Source organism: Nannobrachium achirus, assembly GCF_963921795.1.
Source record: "Nannobrachium achirus genome assembly, chromosome: 4".
Taxonomy (NCBI): Eukaryota; Metazoa; Chordata; class Actinopteri; order Myctophiformes; family Myctophidae; genus Nannobrachium; species Nannobrachium achirus.
This window is the reverse complement of record NC_137813.1, coordinates 9,042,666-9,064,139: the sequence shown is the minus strand read 5'-3', so window position 1 is coordinate 9,064,139 and position 21,474 is coordinate 9,042,666. Positions and strand designations below refer to the sequence as shown.

At 45.1% G+C, this 21,474-nt stretch overlaps 1 protein-coding gene across 1 annotated transcript; it reads left to right on the top strand.

Moving 5' to 3' along the window:
• Positions 1–4,336: 4,336 nt before the first annotated feature.
• On the top strand, positions 4,337–20,021 carry LOC308282627 (E3 SUMO-protein ligase CBX4-like; the record flags this gene model as incomplete). The annotated part of the gene is made up of 5 exons (XM_080723012.1): positions 4,337–4,405; positions 4,822–4,865; positions 6,023–6,088; positions 14,213–14,279; positions 18,477–20,021. The coding sequence occupies 5 exons, from the start codon at positions 4,337–4,339 to the stop codon at positions 20,019–20,021; spliced, it is 1,791 nt and encodes a 596-aa protein (XP_080579138.1).
• Between the last annotated feature and the right edge of the window lie 1,453 nt (positions 20,022–21,474).

Sequence of the window (21,474 nt, the reverse complement as noted above, 5' to 3'; positions counted from 1 at the left end):
CCAAACCACCACACATAGATAATAGGCTCTACATTGATGGTAGAGGCACGCATTCAAACCAAATACATGCATGATCATGGCTAATTCTCTGCATATTACAAGTGCTCAAATCCAAACCTATATTTGCTCACGAATATAGCAACATATAGGATATCTTCTATTAGAGAGCTATCAGAGAAAACACATTGCGTCAGTCAGACAGACAGACAGACAGACAGACAGACAGACAGACAGACAGACAGAGCAGCGGGGGTGATGATGAAACAGACACGACAATATTTATTTCCTTGCTGCTTGCTGCTGCTGCACACTTTAATGATCATCATCTCTCTTTTATCGGAAGAACACAAAAGGACTCCATATTTAGAGATACCTGCGTGCTGTGTACGCTATAAGCATTTAAGCACCGTCAACATGCTTGCAGACAGAGAGTCAAAACCCCAAAACCCACAGCCACAGCTTCAAATTCGTCACATTATTTATTGCACACATTACATTATGTGATGATCATTCACTTCTGGGGCTTAGTTAGTTTAGTTGTCGTGTCGTGTGCGCTTTTGTGCATTTCGTTTCCATAGCCTACAATCTCCTACAAAAAAACGGTAGATTGTTGGGTGTGAGAGATGAGAGCAGAGCAGAATAGATGAGACTCCATTCCTATGACATTTAATTACACGGGGGGGCTTGCTTGGTTATTTTGCGACAGCCAGAGTTAAATTATCTCTCCCCCCTCCTCCCCCCCCCTCTCTCTCTCTCTCGCTGTTGCTAGGGAAGTAGGGCGTATGCGCTCCCCGTGACCGAGCTTTTGAAGGGCAAACCAACGCAACGGCGGTGGAGAGAGAAAAACAACGCGATTCGATCGATCGATCGCACAAAACACTGATTCGATCCTTCAATCGATCGCCCCTGGCGATCGGCGGCTCGCCAGGCGACGTCTCGCCGCCGTTTCCAGGGCTGAAAGCGGTGGAATTACGCACGGAATGGCGCGTTTCTGTGGCTCCGCTTTATTATGTGCATTACCTTATATGGCAGGGCAGGCTGGAGAGCGTGCCGGCCTGCGATTGGCTGGCTCAGGCTGAGCTGGCTGCCTCTGCACGTTAACCCCTGCGCTGCTGAATTATTTTTTGAGCAACCCCAAAAAACACAACGTTTAATGTTGTTTTCCTGCTCGATTTATGTTCCGTTCACACGACTGATGCGGTTCGGGTTGAACCTGAACTTGATTTGCGTCGTTTTTTGGATGGCGGACCAGCAGATTAAACAGTAAAACCAACACACAAATGCGCACAGAAGCATGTCGTCGTTGTCGGGTGGAAACCTTGTATGTCCAAGACCGTTCTTTTTGTATTTATCATTTTAAAAATGAACTAAACTAGTGAAAATAGCAGATCTACAAGCACACAACGCCTCGCGGTGCGAGGCGTTGTGTGCTTGTAGATCGGCTGTTTTCACTACATTTGTGTATGATGAAGCAGGGCTTTGCTTGGTGAAAAAAGTACAAATTTGAAACTTGGAGATGCAAGGTTTCTGCCCGACAGTGACGATATTAATCCGACACAGACATTTGGTCTCATCATCATAGTTATGCATTAGAGACTCTCCGAGTCATAAAAAGTATCCCCGCATGCATGCAGCACAGGTTAGGTTACCTACAGCCCAGTAGCCATGGCTATATTTGTTTTCAACAACAACCCCGTCATAAATTAGTTGGACTTGATATGCCTGACATTTATGATGATGACACACACAAACTCCATGCAGTTTCGTGTGTGTGTGTGTGTGTGTGTGTGTGTGTGTGTGTGTGCGTGCGTGTGTGCGTGTGCGTGTGCGTGTGCGTGTGCGTGCGTGCACTTCAACTGAAATAATATATAGATTGATTTCATTTTTTTCGTGGAGGAAATGATATCTGGGAACTAGGCTATAGCCTATAGGTTTGTCTTTGCAATGTTTCCCGCAAGTAAAAGCTGTTTGCTTATAGAATAAGAAAAGGACAGATCTAGCCTATAGCCAACTGTCTGTTGGCTTGTGTAGATCTGTCCTTTTTTCGGCAAGCGACGTCGACGAGCGACCTTGGAGAGCTATAAATTAAAACTTTTTAAGGAGACTGTGGGCGTTCAGATCTATGCCTGGAGGACTCACGCACGCGCACGGCCACTGGTTGGACGATCAGTCTGTGACCTATATTTCAATATGTTACAAAACCCAACGTATAGAAGCTCTCTCTCTCTCTCTCTCTCTCTCTCTCTCTCTCTCTCTCTCCTCTCTCTCTCTCTCTCTGAACTTTTTCATGTCAAGGACCCCCAAATTGACACTTATTACTTAGCCCGCGGACCCCCCAGTTGAAAAGATATGCGCCAGGGACCCGCATATAAGAGAAGATTTTGACAGCTGTGATTCCCAACCATTTTAATTTCAAGGACCCTCCCAGTTTGACATGCATTATTAGGCTATGGAACCCCGTTTAATGGCATTTCTATCTCTGGGACCCCAATTGATATTGTAAAATCAATGTTAATTTATAACTCTGAGAGATAGGCTACAAATATGGAACCAAGTCAGGGTTCATTTGGTTCCATTTGTATAGGCTACATGCACTCATTTGAGTTACACAGCCCTCCATTTGGTTCCTAATCATTTAGCTGGGGGAACTATCCCTCCTCAAGGACCCCCTGGGGGTCCCCGGACCCCACTTTGAGAAGCTCTCCTCCTCCTCAGTTTGTTGAAGTGAAAGAGGAACCGCTCGGGGACACGACGTGTGTGTCCGTTGTGTGCAAACTATCGACGAGCCCAAAAATAATGTGCTGTTAACTGTTGGTTAACTGTTGCTTAACTGCTGCTAATGTCGTTCATCATTATGCATAAACTCTCTCTGTGGCTTTAGGCTAAAAAAATGGAAGGCAATGGGGAGGAGGGGAGCTTAATGTGTTTATCGTCGTGCGTGCATTTGAACTTGACCGACATAAATCACGTTAAAAAGAAAAAGAAAAAAAAATGGGGGTCCGTGGCGTGATCCATGAATAGAGGTCTTTGTGTCAACTTTTATACATCAGCAAAAAAAAAAAAAGTCTCAAATTGAAATGACGTCGCGCTGTTTGCCAACATTTCTAAGTATAGGCTGTATGCGGTGCCAACATTTGGACATGTCTATTAGTTTATTATTACAGGAGGAAAGAAAATCAGTTGATTTTCTGGACCTTGCTGCTGGTCTTTTGCTCAGATGAGTGCCTTGTCTGTTGTGTTTCTCACTGACACGAGCCATTTATAAATGGATTAAGATATTTGATTATATATGTGTGGCCATACAGCAGCCAAATGAATTCTTATTAAAAAGCGCAAGCAGCCGCAAGCGCTGAACAGTTGGGTTTTCCATCTTCTAAACAGTATATAGGCATGCTGTAGTGATCAAAAGCCCATACATTTTGGGTCAATAAATAAGCAGTTAAAATCACCATGCATTAAAAAAGCTTTTATATCCTATAACATGCTACATTACGCATAGACCTACATGTGACATAGCTCTGTTTACACGATGCTGTAAGTTAACCCCTCCAACTGTATGGCATTATTGGCATATGCTCCCCTTGTCACCTGTTTTCTATCATGTTTTGACATGTCTTGCTTTGGCAATGTAAACGTATGTTTTCTCATAGCAATAAAGCTAATTTGAATTGAATTGAAATGCATTTTAAATCAGCGCCTCAAAAACTATATAAAAACTCTACCCTTAAAAAAACAAAAACAAAACGATATATTAAACAAATAAAGGGCATATGATCCATGTAACGGACGGTTGTTTCTTTAGGCTGTTAACTAATAACACAGTGATTGATGTATAACTCTCTCTCTCTCTCTCTCTCTCTCTCTCTCTCTCTCTCTCTCTCTCTCTCTCTCTCTCTCTCTCAGGGAGGGGTCATATATATGTGCCCAAGGTTTTCACCTCCCCCCTCCTCCTTCTGACGTCACGCGCACAAGCACGATCTGCTCCTCTCTCTCTCTCTCTCTCTCACTCCGCAGAGCCGTGTGTGTTGGATGGATGTCTCTCTCCCTTTTCACTGCCGCGGACGAGGAGGACCTTGAGAGAGTGTGTGTGAGAGAGAGAGAGAGAGAGAGAGAGAGAGAGAGAGAGAGAGAGAGAGAGAGAGAGAGAGAGAGAGAGAGAGAGAGAGAGGGAGGAGGGAATACTTTTTTTGATACACCATACACACACACTGACACAACTGGAAAACTACCAAGCCGCTCGGATCGAGAAGCAGCCGTACGTGTGTGTCAACATTCTAACCGAGCTGCAGGAGGCATCCAAGCCGCCTATCCTCTCTGTCCACCCGGTCAGAGAATCATGGAGCTGCCGGCAGCCGGAGAGCATGTATTCGCTGTGGAGGGAATCGAGAAGAAACGACTCAGGAAGGTATTAAAATAATAAAAAAATAAATCTATAAAATGGATGCATCACCATCGCCAGAGCTCCTGCTATACGAGCTGCGGACGACGGATGGGGGGGTTCGCTTGTCAAAAAAAAAAAAAAAAAAAAAGAAAGAAAAAAAATCTACCAGATCTATGCGTTGTGATCTTGTAGATCGATCGGGTCCTTTTTTTTGGGGAGGCAAGCAAAACGCGACACCCTTTTTGCACGGACGTGGATCTATAGCAGCCTAGATTTGGAATAAAATATTTGGAATAATAATAGGCCTACATTTAAAAAGGACTGATCCGTTATAATCTTTTTTTTTTCTTCTCGGATCCTCCAAATTAGGCGCTCACTGAATTCTCCCCTCCTCCTCCACCCCCCCCCCCCCCCCCCCCCCCCTCCACCCTCCCCCACAGGGCAAGATCGAGTACCTGGTCAAGTGGAGAGGTTGGTCTCCCAAGTAAGTGTTCATCATCTTCACCATCCTTAGAATCTCTGTTCATTTTTATAGCTGCACAGTAATGCTGCGTAATGTTTTGATCACCAAATGCTGCAGCCTTAAGATGTTCAAATGTCAATAGATACGCGTAATGCATGCATTGCATGCTTTGCTTTGCTAGTATCGCGCGCACACCAAGAGTGTGTGTGTGTGTGTGTGTGTGTGTGTGTGTGTGTGCGTGCGTGCGTGCGTGCGTGCGTGTCGCGCGCACAGAGCGGTTGGTATGTGTTTCCAGTGTGAGTCTCTCCATCCACCGCCTCCCCGTGCTCATACGTGCGTCGTGCACCGCATGCACGGTGCATGCCTTCACTAATGTATGCTGTTTGGAAGGCAGGCGGCATGCATGCATGCATGCAGCCAGCCAGGAGGAGGATGATGATACAGCAGCCTTATTTTAATCCTCTTTTAATTATCGCTGCTCCTTCTGCTTGCCAGAGGATTTTAATATGAGACAGCGGTGTTTAAAATGGCCGACTGTAGAACTGCACGAAAAAGGAGAAGAAGGTGGTTGTTAATGTTGGTCCACTGCAGTCTGTCAGTCTGTGCACATAAACACACAGACAGTCTCTCTTTTTGACATGTCATCGGCTGTGCTTTTATTCGCTGTTGTTTTGGAACGGTCAGTGTCTCCCTTCCCTTATGATATGACTCAGTGTCAGTGCGTCTTTCTTGGCTGCTGCAGAAAGGATTAACCGACTCGAGCAGAAGAACGCTTGTCCAAATAATTCACTCTCGCCCTGAAAAAACTCTGAAAACTCGCAGGAATCCTCCTCGCCCAAAGCTTGGGTCCCCTCGCCCCAGAGGTGCGGTGGTCCGCTCGCCCGCCACAAACCATAACTAATAATGTACAGTATCTCATAACAACGACGTGTATGTGCGCCAGCCAGGACGCATTTGGGTATTTTATGGAGACTTGCGCGTAAACGTAGGCTTAACTGTAATCGTGTGTCTACTTTGCATAGCTTTGCTATAATAACGTTGCAAGCATTACGAGTGATTATTACATGACAGGACAAGATAGAGATCATACGTGAGACTATAGAGTCATAGCAGGGACATTATTTTTTCTCTCGCGATAGAATGCTAACATGTCCCTCCTCCTCCTCCTCCCCTCGCAGATACAACACATGGGAACCAGAGGAAAACATCCTGGACCCGCGGCTGCTCGTCGCCTTCCAAAACAGGTGAGAGAGAGAGAGAGAGAGAGAGGAGAGAGAGGGAGAGAGAGAGAGAGAGAGAGAGAGAGAGAGAGAGAGAGAGAGAGACTTTGGACATGGCCGTGCAGCCTCGAGTTCAGGCACGACCATATATGGGCGTGGGGGGAGGGGCGCTGTTGTAACACTGTTATTGATACCCCCCCCTCCACAGTCTGCACTGCAGAGCAGAAGAGTCTGACAGAAGGCAGCTCTATTATAGAGGCTCTCGCTTGTAGAGAATCATTGCATCTGATAATTCTGATATAGTCTATGCTATGTATATATGCAGTGTTGCCATGGCTGCTTATTATAAGCAACTTTGGGCTTGTATAGGCATATATATTTTGTATAAGTCACTCGCAAATATTGGTGGTTGCATTTTTTTTTTTGGGGGGGGTGTGTTTCTAAAGTGTATATCAGTTGCTTGCTTCAATCAATGCAACTGTTTAGACCAGTGAGACCCGCCCCAAAAAATAATATGCATTTGTCTGCTATTTACAAATGTCAGATGCATATCCTTTGAGACACACATACGGGCCGCCATTTTTTATTCGGGTGAAAACAACACAGCTTTCTCTATTGGAATTGCATTACGGAACGTATGCATTGTATGGGTTTATTCTTATTTTTTTTCTTTTGCATATGGCTGCACTACAAGTACTGTAGTGCAAGTAATTGCACCAACCACCCATCTTGTGCAAAATGAAAACAGAACCGCCCAAATATTGTAAACTTCACTGATTCTGCCAGTCATCATATCATTGGAGACACGCATCCCAAGTTTTTGCCGGGGCCAAACAATGAATCATGTGACGTTGATCCCCTTCCCCTATTGGCTCATATACTAGGACAATATGTGTAGTCAGAAGAATAGGTGTAAAACTGCTGCTCTCGAGCGATCTGGCAACGCTGCTTGTATACTTGACATGTCAACACAACAAGACAGTGTTTTTTTACGACTGTTGCTTCTTGCATCACGACGACCCAGACATGGTAGCTGTTGGCTACAGTCAGTGGTTTGTGTTGTTTTCCTTAAGGGTCAGACGTGGGCTAAAAAACTATACTTATGGGGGAATGTTTTGCTCACTGGATCACAACACCATTCAGAGGAAGACGAGATGCTACCAGGGAATTGTCAACATGTGCAATATGGTTCACAAGAATCTGAGAGTGAGTGCACACGCATGAGCAGGGGGCGTCACAAGGGGTAGGAAAGTGGGACTGAGTTACCAGGGCCCAAAGGTGGCGGGGCCCTAGTAACTTTAGCTATTTAAAAATAGCAGATATACAAGCTCACAGCGCGGCACCGAGTGCCGCGCTGCGAGCTTGTAGATTTGCTATTTTTGAAAAGTCGTGAAAATGTGTGAAAATCTTTGAATACATGTATTTTTTTAAGCGAACATTTGTAACTCAAATTTTGCTTCCGGGGGGAGGGGGGTCCCTGGCTGGAACTAAATATTTTGAGATGGGGGTCCGTGGCCAAATTCATATCATTTTGGGGGTCCTTCACATGAAAGAGTTTGAGCATTACTGACATGGACACATGGGTTTCTTGCACACATTTTTATGATTTTTCAAAAATAGCAGATCTACAAGCTCGCAGCGCGGCACTCGGTGCCGCGCTGTGAGCTTGTATATCTGCTATTTTTCAATAGTTAACATTCATGGGGGGCCCGCAGTGAATCCTTGTACCCAGGGCCCAGAATTTGGTGTGACGCCCCTGAACATGAGCTATGGTGCTGTGGTGCGGTAGGCTGCCTACAACACTTTCTGTGACTACCAGTTATCAGCCAGCTGTCAGTCCCACTCTAGTGCAGTGGTGCCCAAACATTTTAGCTCGAGACCCAAAAGAAATATTCAATGTCCCCCCCAAGGGACCCAAACTAGTGAAAATAGCAGATCTACAAGCTCACAACGATCGGCTATTTTACTCTTCATTATTATTATTATTATGAGTATTTTCTTATGGAATTTCTAAGTTCTCCCCCATCTGTCCAGCTCTTAGATAAACAGAAAATACATGTCCAGGTGGGTTGCCAATGTCAGCCAATCAGGAGAGAGAACACTATCAATTTGATGTGTGAACAACATAGGCATTTAGTGTTTACTAAAGAGCTCAAGACACATGGACACTCCTGTTACTGAACAAACACTCTGTAGCAATGAGTTCTATCAGAATGCAGAGCTATTCAACACATGTTTTAACAAAACAAGTATCATTTACCCTAACCTTTTAAATGATAAGCCATATTGTGACATACTTTTTGAGCCAAAATCCTTCCTTTCCAGTAAACAGCCACACTCAAAGGCACTGAGTGAGATTTGTATATTTTGTGATTGATTGATTGAATACTGTATTAACAGTACAGGTACAGGGAAAGGTTATGCTAAAAGAATAACACATGTTTACATAGTGGTCCTCAATATTGTAAGAATCTTCTCTGGTCTTGCATCTCTTCCATTGTAGCAAATCAACCATTTTGTTTCCATGCACCACATTCCAAAGATTTGGCCTGTAATTTAACATTTGTGGTACAAAAAATAAATAAAAAAAAATAAACCCAAACAATTTAGACAGGCATTGTATGAGTGATGGCCATATAAGAATATCATTGGTGGACTGTGAAATATTCACAAAAATAAAATAAAACGTAACCACTTAAACCCTATACTTAAGTTGACCGGAGTCCCTCAGGGGTCTATGCTTGGCCGCCTCCCTCTAGGCACCATATCTCCTCACCGGAAATAGCCGATCTACGATCTTGTAGATCGGTTATTTTCACAGCATATGCACCCATTATAACACTGCCCAGGGTACTAGGGAAGCTACAGTGTTCATGTGCTTAATATTGGCCCTCTGGCGTGTAAACCACAGCGCTGGTGTAAAGTGTGGAGGTAAACTCACTGGGGCTCATGGGACCGCATGAGATGCAGATCCAAAGAGAATCATATTTCTGTCTGGCAGAATCCTTGTAGCTCCATATTTCGTAGACGTTCTGTTTCCAAACCGTTTTGACAGTGTTTAGTTTGTCTGTGGGTTTAGCTTACAGCAGGGGTCTTCAACGTTTTCAGGCCAAGGAGGACCCCTTAGTTGAGAGAGAGATGAAGCAGGGACCCCCACAACCTGTTCATAGATTCCATATAGTTTCATCGTTTGACAGCACAATCATCAGTGTATTTTGGATTCATGTTAATGTGGGTTTTCAGATATTTAACCACTTGAACCATAAATACATAATAAACTCTGTACTTAGTCTGCTCTTTTTCCCCCTCTACACCAAACCTCTTTGCCGAAAATAGCAGATCTACAAGCTCACACGAGGCGTTGTGATCTGCTATTTTTGGCTAAAGTGGATGCTAGGGTTCAAGTGGTTAGAAAGGAGAAGTTACCATGTAGTAACTCTGAGGACCCCCTAGGGGTCCCGGACCCCCTGTTGAAGACCTTTGGCATATTGAACCATTGAAACCATATTAACACGAGAGCCATCCATCTAGTTTCAATCGCTTATCCGGAATCGGGTCGTGGGGGCAACAGTTCCAAGCAGAGAGCTCCAGACTTCAATTTCCGAAGCAACATTAGCCACTTCCTCCTGGGGGGATCCTGAGGTGGTCCCGGGCCAATGTGGAGATGTAATCCCCCCATCTGGTCCTCGGTCTGCCAGGGGGTCTCCTGTCCTCCCAGTGGGACGGGCAGCTCCCTAAGGAGACGCTAAGGTCTCCCTAGGGAGACCTAAGCTGGCTCCTTGCCAAGTGAAGACGCAGCGGTTCTACGTAGGGATGGGTATTGGCAAGAACCTCACGATGCGGTACATATCACGATACTTGGGTCACGGTACATTGCGATGCGATACATATTGCATATATTACGATATTCAACAGAATTTACATATTTTTCGTAGAACTGAAAATACAACTTGCCATCTACCACCTGGGTAGTCTAATAATATGCATGCACATTATGTTGATAACTCAATGGACAAATTGAGTCAAAACATTTTGATTTTCGTTAAAACCATTTTGATTTATTGAACAGCAGCGGAGTGTCAGGACTGGACTTCTACCATTAGTTTTTCTATGTACTGGCAACAGATTTATTTTTCTCCAAAAGTATTGCGATGCTACAGCCTGAAGTATCGATACAGTATTGGGGAATAAAATATTGCGATATATTGCCATATGGAGTATATTGCCCATCCCTAGTTCCACGCCCCAGTCTCTCGCAGACGTCTGAACTTCTCACCTCATCTCTAAGGGAGAGGCCGGCCATCCGTCTGAGAAAACACATTTTGTCCGCTTGTATCCACGACCTTATTAATTCGGTCATGACCTACACTTCATTCCCTTACTGTAGAATAGATGAGAGTATAGGAACGAACATTGCCCTGTACGTCAGTGCAGCGCTGTAACGCGAGCTTGTGAATAGTTATTATAAATTTGTGTTATTATTATAATAAATAATAAAGTGCTTTGATCAGGGGTCTTCAACAGAGGGTCCGGGACCCCTAGGGGGTCCTCAGAGTTACTACAGGGGTCCTCCAAACTTTCCAATCCTTGTTATACTAATAACTTGAACCCTAGTGTCCATATTCTGAGAACTGCCAAAAATAGCAGATCTACAAGCTCACAACGCCTCGCAGCGCTAATTTCGGCAAAGAGAGCAGACTAAGTACAGAGTAAAAAGGTCAAGTTTATTAGGTAATGACGGCTCAAGTGGTTAAATATCTGGAAACACAAAAATTGACACAAATTGAAAAAAAAAAAAAAAAAAACATGATGATTGCGCTGTCAAACAATGAAACTATATGGAATCTATGAACAGGTTGTGGGGGTCCCTGCTTCATCTCTCTCTCAACTAAGGGGTCCTTGGCCTGAAAACGTTGAAAACCTTTGATCCATTGGAGCACAGGTTCTTTTTTTCCCCCCATTTCCTGCAAAGTAGCAGTTCTGGTCTGGACATACAAGGTTTCCACCCGACAGACTAGAGACTGAAATGTAAAATACATGCAGCGTTCCACAGCATTCCCAGTGCTCCCATCATCCCACAGTCCCCAGTTCCCTGAGCAGGCTGCCTGTGTGTATGTCTGGGCCTGTACTGGGCTGTGTGTGTGTGTGTGTGTGTGCACACACGCGTGTGTGTGTGTGTGTGTGCGTGCGCGTGGACGCCCAGCCCCCTCCCAGAGGAGCGGGGGAGGGGCGGCGGGCCGAGGGAAGGCTGTAATTGCCAAATCTCCTGTAAATAGGGGTCGCCCCGTTGCATGTCTCCAGCGTGAAATAACACACGCATCATTGTGTTATGATTGATGACCAAAGTTCATGTATCTTTTTTTCCCCCCCCATGCACTCCGGTTTATGTGGGCTTTTCACATTTTTTTGCCTGTCTCCTGCCAAAGTCCCCACAGCAGCAGAAATGGTCTTATTATGCAGGGCAGGCCCTTCACCGATCACTGGTTATTTATGAGCTGACGACGACGATGATGATGATGAGTCAAGGATTATATGGGGGGAACAGTATTTCACATCATGCTCTGGTAGCCAGAATAAAGCCGCCACACCCTCCGTCTCTGCTCCCAGGCACTTTATATTGAAAGAATATTAGGGTTTCTCAGTACAGTAGGCCTGTGCAATATGGGAGAGACATACCGTATCATACCTGCAGTACAAGCTGACAATGCATGGCAACAGCAGTAAGATGGGGCTTAAGTGTATATTTATTTTGTTAAAATAAGTGTTAAACCAGTCCTTTGCCCGTTCGAACATACAGTATGTGTTCTGAATTATGTGCAGTCTTGGTTATGGGTTGTGCACAACTTGCACAACATATGGTAGATTGAATGTAGGAGTCTCAGAAGTATTGTTAGAGAACTGATCAGTGATGCCAGTCATCTCCAAATCTGTTACCATGGCGGCAGTATCAGTTGTGTCAGTCATGTCCAAATTTGGGCATTGTTTTAGCATGGGGCAATTTCCATGGCGACGACGTACGGGTAACGCTTGTCTTTTTTGAACTCACGCTCTGACATCTGAGTCACAGTGATGTGGCACAGAGTCACAAGTGATGTCACAGTGATGTGGACATCAGGGATCTCCATATATGGGCATCTCTCTCTAGGTCGTCCTCAGACGAGCCCTCCATCGTTGTTTCCAGTCATCTCGGTTCTCCATACATCTGTCCATAAAAGGGATTTGGTTCCCCTGGCATCACAGGGATCTCCATATATGGGTAACTGGTCCGATATACATCACTGGTCAGATGGCCAAGACATGGCGCGACCTCGCCCTTTGCTTTTCGCCCTTGGGCATCTTACTGGTAGCAGTAGATTCTCAACCTTGCTCATTTCAAGGACCCCCCCCCCCCCCCCACACAACTTGGATATGCATTTAGACCATGAGGCCCATTTTTAATCTCTGGAATTTAATCCCTGGAATTTTAACTCCAGAGATTGAAGAGAGCGTACAAGAGTTACAGACCCATAAGTGTCCCATTTTGGTTCAAAAGTAACTATCAGTGATTCCGCTGGGGCGGACCGCCCTGTCACCCCCCTCCCCCTCCCCCTCCAAGGACCTCTCGGGGGTCCCCGGACCCCACGTTGAGAACCAGCGCTCTAGAGATCAGGGTTATTTAAAAGGCTATGCATTTTCCACGTTCTTTTGAGTTATTGTGCCTTTGCACAAGGCTCCGTGGTGCGCATGTACATATTCAACCTCTGCATCTCTACAGTACCTCACTGTGCAGTTATCCCATTCCATATTCCTTATGACCCTAATTAAGGTCTGAATGCGACCGGAGCGCCTGGAAGAGAGAGGAAGAGCTCTGTGAGCTGGAGGAGAGGAAGAGACCTTAAGCCATTTAGGCCTAGAATTATTGAATGCTTTAAAGGAGCTATAGTTAACTTTTTCTTGAAAAACAGACACTAAAATAAAAATGTTTCGAAAATATTTTATAAAATAAAGATTAAGCTTCATATATGTGTTTCTATTAAAAAAATACCACAAAAGTATAAAATAATGATAAAATAATTGGTCATTTTTACATTTTTATTTTAGTGTCAGTTTTTCAAGAAAAAGTTGACTATAGCTCCTTTAACTATTGAAAAATAGCAGATCTACAAGCTCACAGCGCTGCAAGCTTGTAGATCTGCTGTTTTTGAAAAAGTCGTGAAAATGTGTGCAAATCTTTGAATATGTATTTTTAAAGCGAACGTTTGTAAATCAAATTTTGCTTCTGAGGGGTCCCTGGAACTATTGAATTTTGAGATGCGGGTCCTTGGGGGTCCTTCACATGAAAAGGTTTGAGAACCACTGACATAGTAGTCTCTCAAGAACAGACTAACTGAGCTCCAGTTAAGACTTAACTGGAGCTCAGTTAACTGTTAAGTGAAAAGGACCTTTTCTTTGACGATGGCTAGCCAGATTGCAGACATAGAAACACAGGTTTTTCAAAAGAAAAAAAACCTTAGAAGGAATCAAAAGACACTTTTTGAGTCGGGTCAAAATTCAAATGTTCATGATTTTTTTTTTAAATAGCAGATCTACAAGCTCGCAGCACGGCACTCGGTGCCGCGCTGTGAGCTTGTATATCTGCTATTTTTCAATAGTTAAAAAGCATAAAATCATGATACGCAATAATGTGAACCCGTTCTGAATGGCTTAATTGAATTCCTCCCCCCATAATGAGAATGTTGGAATGGGACGATTACCATGGAGAGGGTTATGCAAATAAGGACCATAATGCTTTGCAGCACAGGGGCCTTCATTAGTCTTCCAAATCAGAGATTCCACTTTCAACCTTGAATAGGTGTAGAGGGGGAGAATTAATGAATAATATGGTAAAAAGATTGAAGCGTCCTGGAATCTTTCCACACACGGGACGTTGTGTTGTGTTATGTCTCGTCATAAAGCAATGTAATAGGTTTTCTTTATGGAAAATCAATGTTTTCTTTTTCTGTGTGCGTGTGTGTGTGTGTGTGTGTGTGTGTGTGTGTGTGTGTGCGCGCGCGTGTGTGTGTTTGTGTGTGTGTGTGTGTGTGTGTGCGTGCGTGTACGGGGGGTGATTTATATGTGTGGTCATGCCAAGCGTTGTAAACAAAGATGATCCTCATTTTGTCTTCGCAGAGAGAGACAGGAGCAGCTGATGGGGTATCGTAAACGGGGTCCCAAACCAAAGCATCTCCTTGTTCAGGTAACATTTCATGACATTGCATCGCCTTTCTCTTTGCTTTTGGATGAGGGGGTGTGGGTGGGGGTGGGGGTGGGGGTCCTTGAGGGGGTTGCAGGGGGTCCACCAGAATAATTAGGAGCAGTTTAAACACTCAAGCGGAATTTCTTTTCCGCTAAAAGATCGGATCTACAAGGTCACAGCACGTTGCAAGCTTGTACATCTTTTTGATTGATTGAAAATGTTATTAGACAAAAAAACGGAGAACAGTACAAGTAAAGTCAATACAATAGAAATGTAGTGCAGTACAAGTACAGTTAAACACACACCCTGCCGAAAAGGAACATCCCAAATAAGTCCAGACTAACCCAGTCTTTTTCAATTCATGGACATAACATCTGCTCATGTCGATATAGTGATGGAGAGAGAGAGAGAGAAGGATAGAGAGAGGAGAGAGATGGAGGGGGGAGAGAGAGAGAGAGAGAGAGAGAGAGAAGTAGGGCTGTCACAATTATTACATAATCGTCTAATCGTAATTATTTGACATTATCGCAATTATTTTGTCATAATCGTCATAATCGTGAATGTTGAAAAATGACAGAAATAGTGGAAATAGCAGATCTACAAGCTCACAACGCGTCGCATCGCGACGCGTTGTGAGCTTGTAGATCGGCTATTTCCACTATCAATGTTATTTTTTAAGTAGTAAGTTGTCAAATATGTCAGTAATGTATTTGTATATTTAGGTTATGTGTCATATCTACCATTATGCAACTTCAAAGCCTATAAAAGCCAAACAGAAATGTAATGATCAACGACAAATACACAATTAAATCGTTAATCGCCAATTATTTGAGTGACAATTAATCGTCATGTAAAATGTCATATCGTGACAGCCCTAGAGAGAAGGATAGAGAGAGAGAGAGAGAGAGAGAGAGAGAGAGAGAGAAGGAGAGAGAGAGAGAGAGAGAAGGATAGAGAGAGAGAGAGAGAGAGAGAGAGAAGGAGAGAGGGAGGACAGTGTTTGCCAGCTGTTTGTGTAGCCTGAGGTTGTGGAAGTGTTTCTTGAGAGCTCTCCTCTTTATCTCGGAGTGTTCATGCTTATGTTTTATGCTAAATAGCTGTGTGTGCAAAACACGCCTTTCACTTTAGGCTTTTTCTTATCGTAAAAAGTGCTTCATAATCATGTTTTTCCTGAAGTGAATCTATTCTGCTGCACTGCGCCAAATGCACCTCTTCCATCTTCCTATTAGTGAAATGTTCCTCCCAAAAGAGAGGATATTTCATAGCTAGTGGAATGTCTGCCTTTTTTCTTCTTTTTTTTGACTACTATCTCAGATCAGAAAGGGACAGCATAGCATAGCATAGCATAGCGTCCTGCCTGTGTGTGTGTGTGTGTGTGTGTGTGTGTGTGTGTGTGTGTGTGTGGACTCTCTCACACACACACACACACACACACACACACACACACACACACACACACACACACACACACACGTGGCCGGGGGAATCAGGGATAAAGCGTGACATGTCTGGTGGCATTTCTCTGACCTTTAAGGTCACAGCCCGGGTGTCTGGGGGCGGTGCCCCGCTGCCGGCCCCCAGAGGTCATCCTGGACAGCAGGGGGGGGGGAGGGGAGGGGAGGGGAGACTTAGCATAGCTCTTTAAACCCAGCGCTACGCTGGGTGGGTCGGCACCCATTTTGTGGGTGTCGGGGACCCATCTCTATGGGATGGGTCCTCTATAGGACCCATCTCTGTGGGTCCCCGACATAGAGAAGTAGGGGTGGGCGATATGGTGATAAATATCGTTGAGACGATACAATGTCTCCACAATATGCCTTTTCAGAGATATCGTATATATATATATATATATATATATATATATATATATATATATATCGTGATACAATGAGGGATCCTTGTAAAAAATCCTGTTGAATTGTTAATACAGAGATTCATTGCAGAATCCACCATTAAACCTGCATTTTGGTCTAAATCAGTAGTTCTCAAAACTTTAAAATATCAAGGTCTCAGCTTAACTCTGACAGTATACCAATGAAACCAAATGGACCCTTGGTTTCATTTGTATACTTTCAGAGTTAGATACTTGTGAGGGTCAAATTTAGACCTCCAAAAAGGAACCCAGAGGGTCCCTGGGCCTGGAAGTAACTTGGAAAATAACCAAAGAAAAATAATCGTGATAACATCGTGTATCGCGATACAGCTTGGGAAAATATTGTGATACTGTATTTGTCCATATCGCCCACCCCTAGAGTCTTGGTCTACTCATGGTTCTATTTCACAGAGACAACTACACTTTCTCTCTGCATTTCATATGTATGTGTTCACCTTGCCTATTGTAAGTCGCTCTGTGGTTAAGAGCGTCTGCTAAATGCCTGGATTGTAAATTGAACAAATATCAAATTTTTCTTATCTCTTCTTCTTCTAATCCTTTTTCTTCTAATTCCTCTTCTAATTCACCCTTTGTGAAGTCCCGCCCGTTGTTCACACCCATTGGTTGCTGTGTCTTGGTGGGACACTCGGTGGGACACTCCATCCACTACCGTGTTCAATTCTAATTTCAAACTTGGTTTCAGTAAAATGGAGCTGCTCAGTGGCAGTATAGTGACTCAGCATGTTTTTAAATGTTTTTATTTCTCCAAAAATTATGTTTTAGCAAATTCAACATAAAAAAGGCGGAACCAGGGCGGGACAAGGCAGATAGAGCCTGCTGGTTGGTCAGTCAGGGACCAATCAGAAGGCTGACAAAGGGTGAATTCTTCTTTAATTCTTCATCTTCTTCTTCAAAAGATTTAATTTTCAAAGCAAAACTTAGTTTGGGTCCCGAGAGACATCAAATGTCTCTTTTGGGGCTCGATCTAGCTTGGAACCACTGCTTTAAACACTTGGGGAACCCTAGCGTCTCTATTTTGGGGCAGGTATGTCATAATAGCCGCGCGTCGGTCAAACACCAGAAGAACGTCCGGTGAAATATGGAACATTCGACGAAAGAAAATCGAAGAAGATTTGACGATAAAAAGAATTTGCAGGAAAATAGCAGATCTACAAGCTCATAACGTGTCGCAAGTAAACGCCGCAAGCTCATATGTCGCAACACGCCGTGAGCTTGTAGATCCGCTATTTTAATCTATTTGATGTACAAATACGTATGTAATATACAGGGTTTAAGTGGTTAAGTGGCGCACTGGATTCATTATTTGGATTTTTTTATCCGATATAGTTCTAAATGACATGACACAAAGGGGCGACGCCTCCTTTGCATGTCTTGGCAACACTGCACAAGTACAATGCAAGGTGTGGTGTACCAGAAATGCCCTTTGACTGTTTAATTGCCTAATATTTCTATTTCCGCCAGGCCTTAAGGCTGGGAGTCGGGGATTGTTTCGGTATGGTCGCTCTATCGCTTTGAATCGCAATGGTTTGTGGGTTCAATCCCAGGTCCCACCGACTCGCCATATGAGTAGCATGGCTTGGGTAAGTAACTACGTACGCACTGGGAGCTGACGCCACACTTAGCACCTTGAAAGGGCCGTACACGACCCTCGTTGCTACTCCTCCGATGATGATGATGATGATGATGATGACAATAAGCTACTTCGACAGACTTACTTCAACAAACCCTTAAATATTATGGGAGTCCCCGATAGCTGAGAGCTGAACGCACATTCCACGTATAGGCTCCGATGCCTCGGTTCGAATCCCACCCTGGATGGACTATTTGCCTACTGGGGGGGAAACAAAACAATATGATTTAATATGATTTCATTTATTTGAGATATTAAGGAGATAGAATCTTAAGGGTGCGTTCTGACCGAAAGATAAAATATTTGTTTGAGCGGCGGGATTTCATACAAAGTTAAATGCAAGGACGTGGCTTAACGCAGCGTTGTTATCGATCAGTGCGAACGAGGACACGGCTGGTAAATCCCAACCCCCATCCCCAAACAACCAACGCTGACCAGCAAGACCGAAGTGAAGCGATTTCAAGCGACTAGAACCACGTTTTATCTTTCTGTCGGGAACGCACCTTAAGAGATATTAAGGAGACTGAATCCCAGTTTCAGTTACTGGGATCCCTATTTTAGCTACGCATTCACAGCTGTATGTTCATTGTGTGTGTGTGAGAACACACAAAACGAAAAAATTAAAAACACAACAAACGTTAACGGTACATTTTCTCTTTCTCGATCCTCTCAGGTGCCCTCCTTCGCCCGCAGATCCAGCGTGCCGGCGGGCTTCGAGGAGCCGGAGCCGGAGAAGTGCCTGGTGCCGGTGCAGCGCACCCAGAGCCACCCCCAGCAGCACCAGTACACTCTGAACAGCAAGAAGCACCACCAGTACCAGCCGGGCAACCAGGAGTCCGTCGACCCGCTGGCGCACGGCAAGAAGAAGTTCATCTACCAGCTCAACAGCAAGAAGCACCACCACTACGAGCCCGACCGCAACATGTTCGACGCGCAGGCCTCGCGGCTCAAGGAGGTGGTCAAGGTCCAGGAGCCCACCACCAAGCCCGTCAACCCGGGGTGGAACCTGCCGCTGGCGCTGCAGCAGAAGTGGGTCCGCGACAAGGACACCGGCTGCCTGAGCAAGGTCAAGGAGCTGGCGGTGGAGGTCGGGAAAGCGCCGCCGCCGCCCGTCACGGCCGTCAAGGAGGCCGAGAGCGAGCACGCCCTCAAGCCCAACCCCAAGGAGGCCACGCTGCCGAGCGCAGTCAGCGGCAAGATGAAGATCATCAAGAACAAGAACAAGAACGGACACATCGTCATCGTCATGAGCAAGTACATGGACAGCAACAAGGTGCACGGCCACAAGCACCACCACCACCACCACCACCATCATCACTCCAAGTCCAAAACGCCGGAGCAGCTGCTCCCGGAGAGCGGCGTGCCGGAGGAGATGTGCGGCGGCGGCAGCTCGCCCCCCATCGGAGAGCACCCCAACAAGTGTTCCTCCATGGACCGGCAGTTCTCCAAGCCTTCCCCGAGCACGGCGGAGGAATACAACACGGAGGTGGCCCGTGGCCAGGCCGATCTGCCCGACGACCTGCCCTTGCAGCTGACCGCCAGCCCGCCGATGACCCTTTGGTCCACGGACATGAACACGCCGTTGACCCCCACGGCGGTCAGCGACCGCTTCACGATCCCCTCCTTCTCCGGCGACCGCAAGCGCAAGGCGTCGGAGCCCCTCGCGGAGGACTGGAGCATTTCCAAGACTTTCCTGAGCTCCAGGAGTTTCAGCGTTCCCAGCGCCGCCGGCGTGGCTCCGCCACAAGACGTGCCCATGGACCTCCACTGCAGCGGCCCGCGACGCTGCAACTCCTACACGCACGGGGTTACGGACTCTGGGAACCAAGAAGAGCCCATGGATCTTAGCTGTCCAAAGGGCAAGAAGCCGGCAGAGGCAGAACTGCGACCGGAACCGGAGCCTGGCCTTAAAAGTCCAGAGCCTAGCGTTAAAGGTCCCGAGCCTAGCGTTCCATCTCCCAAGCCTAGCGTTAACATTCCCGAGCCTAGCGTTAACATTCCCGAGCCCATCGTTAAGTCTCCCGAGCCTAGCGTTAAGTCTCCCGAGCCTAGAGTTAGAAGTCCGGCTCCCGTGACGGAGGAGACGGAGAAACGGGCGGAAAAGCCCAAGGACAAGAAGGCTGTAAAAGAACGCTCGCCGTTTATGGGAAATATTATCATCACCGACATCACCACGAACAGTCTCACCGTTACCTTCAAGGAATACGTGTCATTCTAAACCCATCCGTTGGTTCTGTACAATTGGACTAATAGTGACTAATTGTCTGAGCCTGTTAATATGTACATTATGTAAAAAGCTAAAAAAAAAAAAAAGAAAAAAAAAACTTGAGAATTTTGTACATATGAAAATTTATAATTTATCATTCAAATTCCAATATGTTTCTAATAATGTTTTATACTGTTAACTCTGTGATGTTGTAGCCAAGAAAGTGCCCTCGAAGGATTTGAGTGACTGCTTTCAGGTATAGATAGATACAAATTGAAAGTGACGCGGAAAACATCCGTTTTTACCTGGAACAGCAGGGTGTCTAACGGAATAGCTTTGCTGTCGTTTCATTACCGGTACCAAACCTATAGCCTGAGATGTATGAAGGGTTTTTACATATTTTGTACTTATTAATATCTGTTATTTTAACTATAATAATAGAAGGTAGAGTGGGAATCTGTTGAGCTTGGCGTCGACGATGATGAAAGATCGTCACATTCAGAGCACTTAAAACTCGCATTTCCCTGGTGCGTGCGAACACTTGATTTGTACCATGTATTCTGCTGGTGAACAATTGGAAGGAGAGAGAGAGAGAGAAAAATCATTTTATTGCTTTACAATCTTACTCACGTCCCCCCTCCATTCTGAATGACCATACTTCATTTGTTTAGCTTTTGTTTTTGTTTTTTGTTTTTTTTGTTTGTTTGTGGCTTTGGGTGTGTAAGAGAAGTAAAATGGCCGTGAAATGCAAATGTGAAGTCTTGGGTTGGCGTGCCTGGCACTCCAGTTCAAGAACACTCTGTACGAGACTTCCCCATGACAACGACATGCCTCCGCACTTGGACACAATGCTGTGTCAACAGGGACGTGCTGGACTCCTGATTCAGCCCGGGAAAAAGCGTTGGAGAGGCCCTCATTGCAGCGCAATAGAGAGAGATCTCTCTCTGTAGCGCTGCTGCTACTCAAAGATTTGCCATTTCAGATCATGACAAGTGACAAGCCAGTGGGCCAATTGCATGAGTTATATTTCGTATTTATCATTTTAAAAATGATTTAAACTAGTGAAAACAGCCGATCTACAAGCACACAACGCCTCGCACCATACACATTTGAATCTTAGAGATTCTGCACGACAGTGACGATATACTTTGTTGGCCGCCGAGCCCCCAAAATGGAACGAAGGCCGACATTTTATTTTTTATTTTTTTCCTAATGGCCGGCCTGGACCGGCCGTTTGGGAGTTGTCCCGCTTTTCCCAATGGCCAGCACGTCCCTGTGTGTCAACAATCTTCAACGCGCAGAATTTGCCAGTAATTTCCTTTTTTTTTTTGGTTCACACAGAGTGTGAAACGTTGTCGAAATGCCTTTACTTCTCTTCTTGTTGTGACACAACAAGCGACCCAGAGGTCACAGCATAGCGGATGCACGCAATTGCTACACTATCTATTGCTATATTGCACTTTTA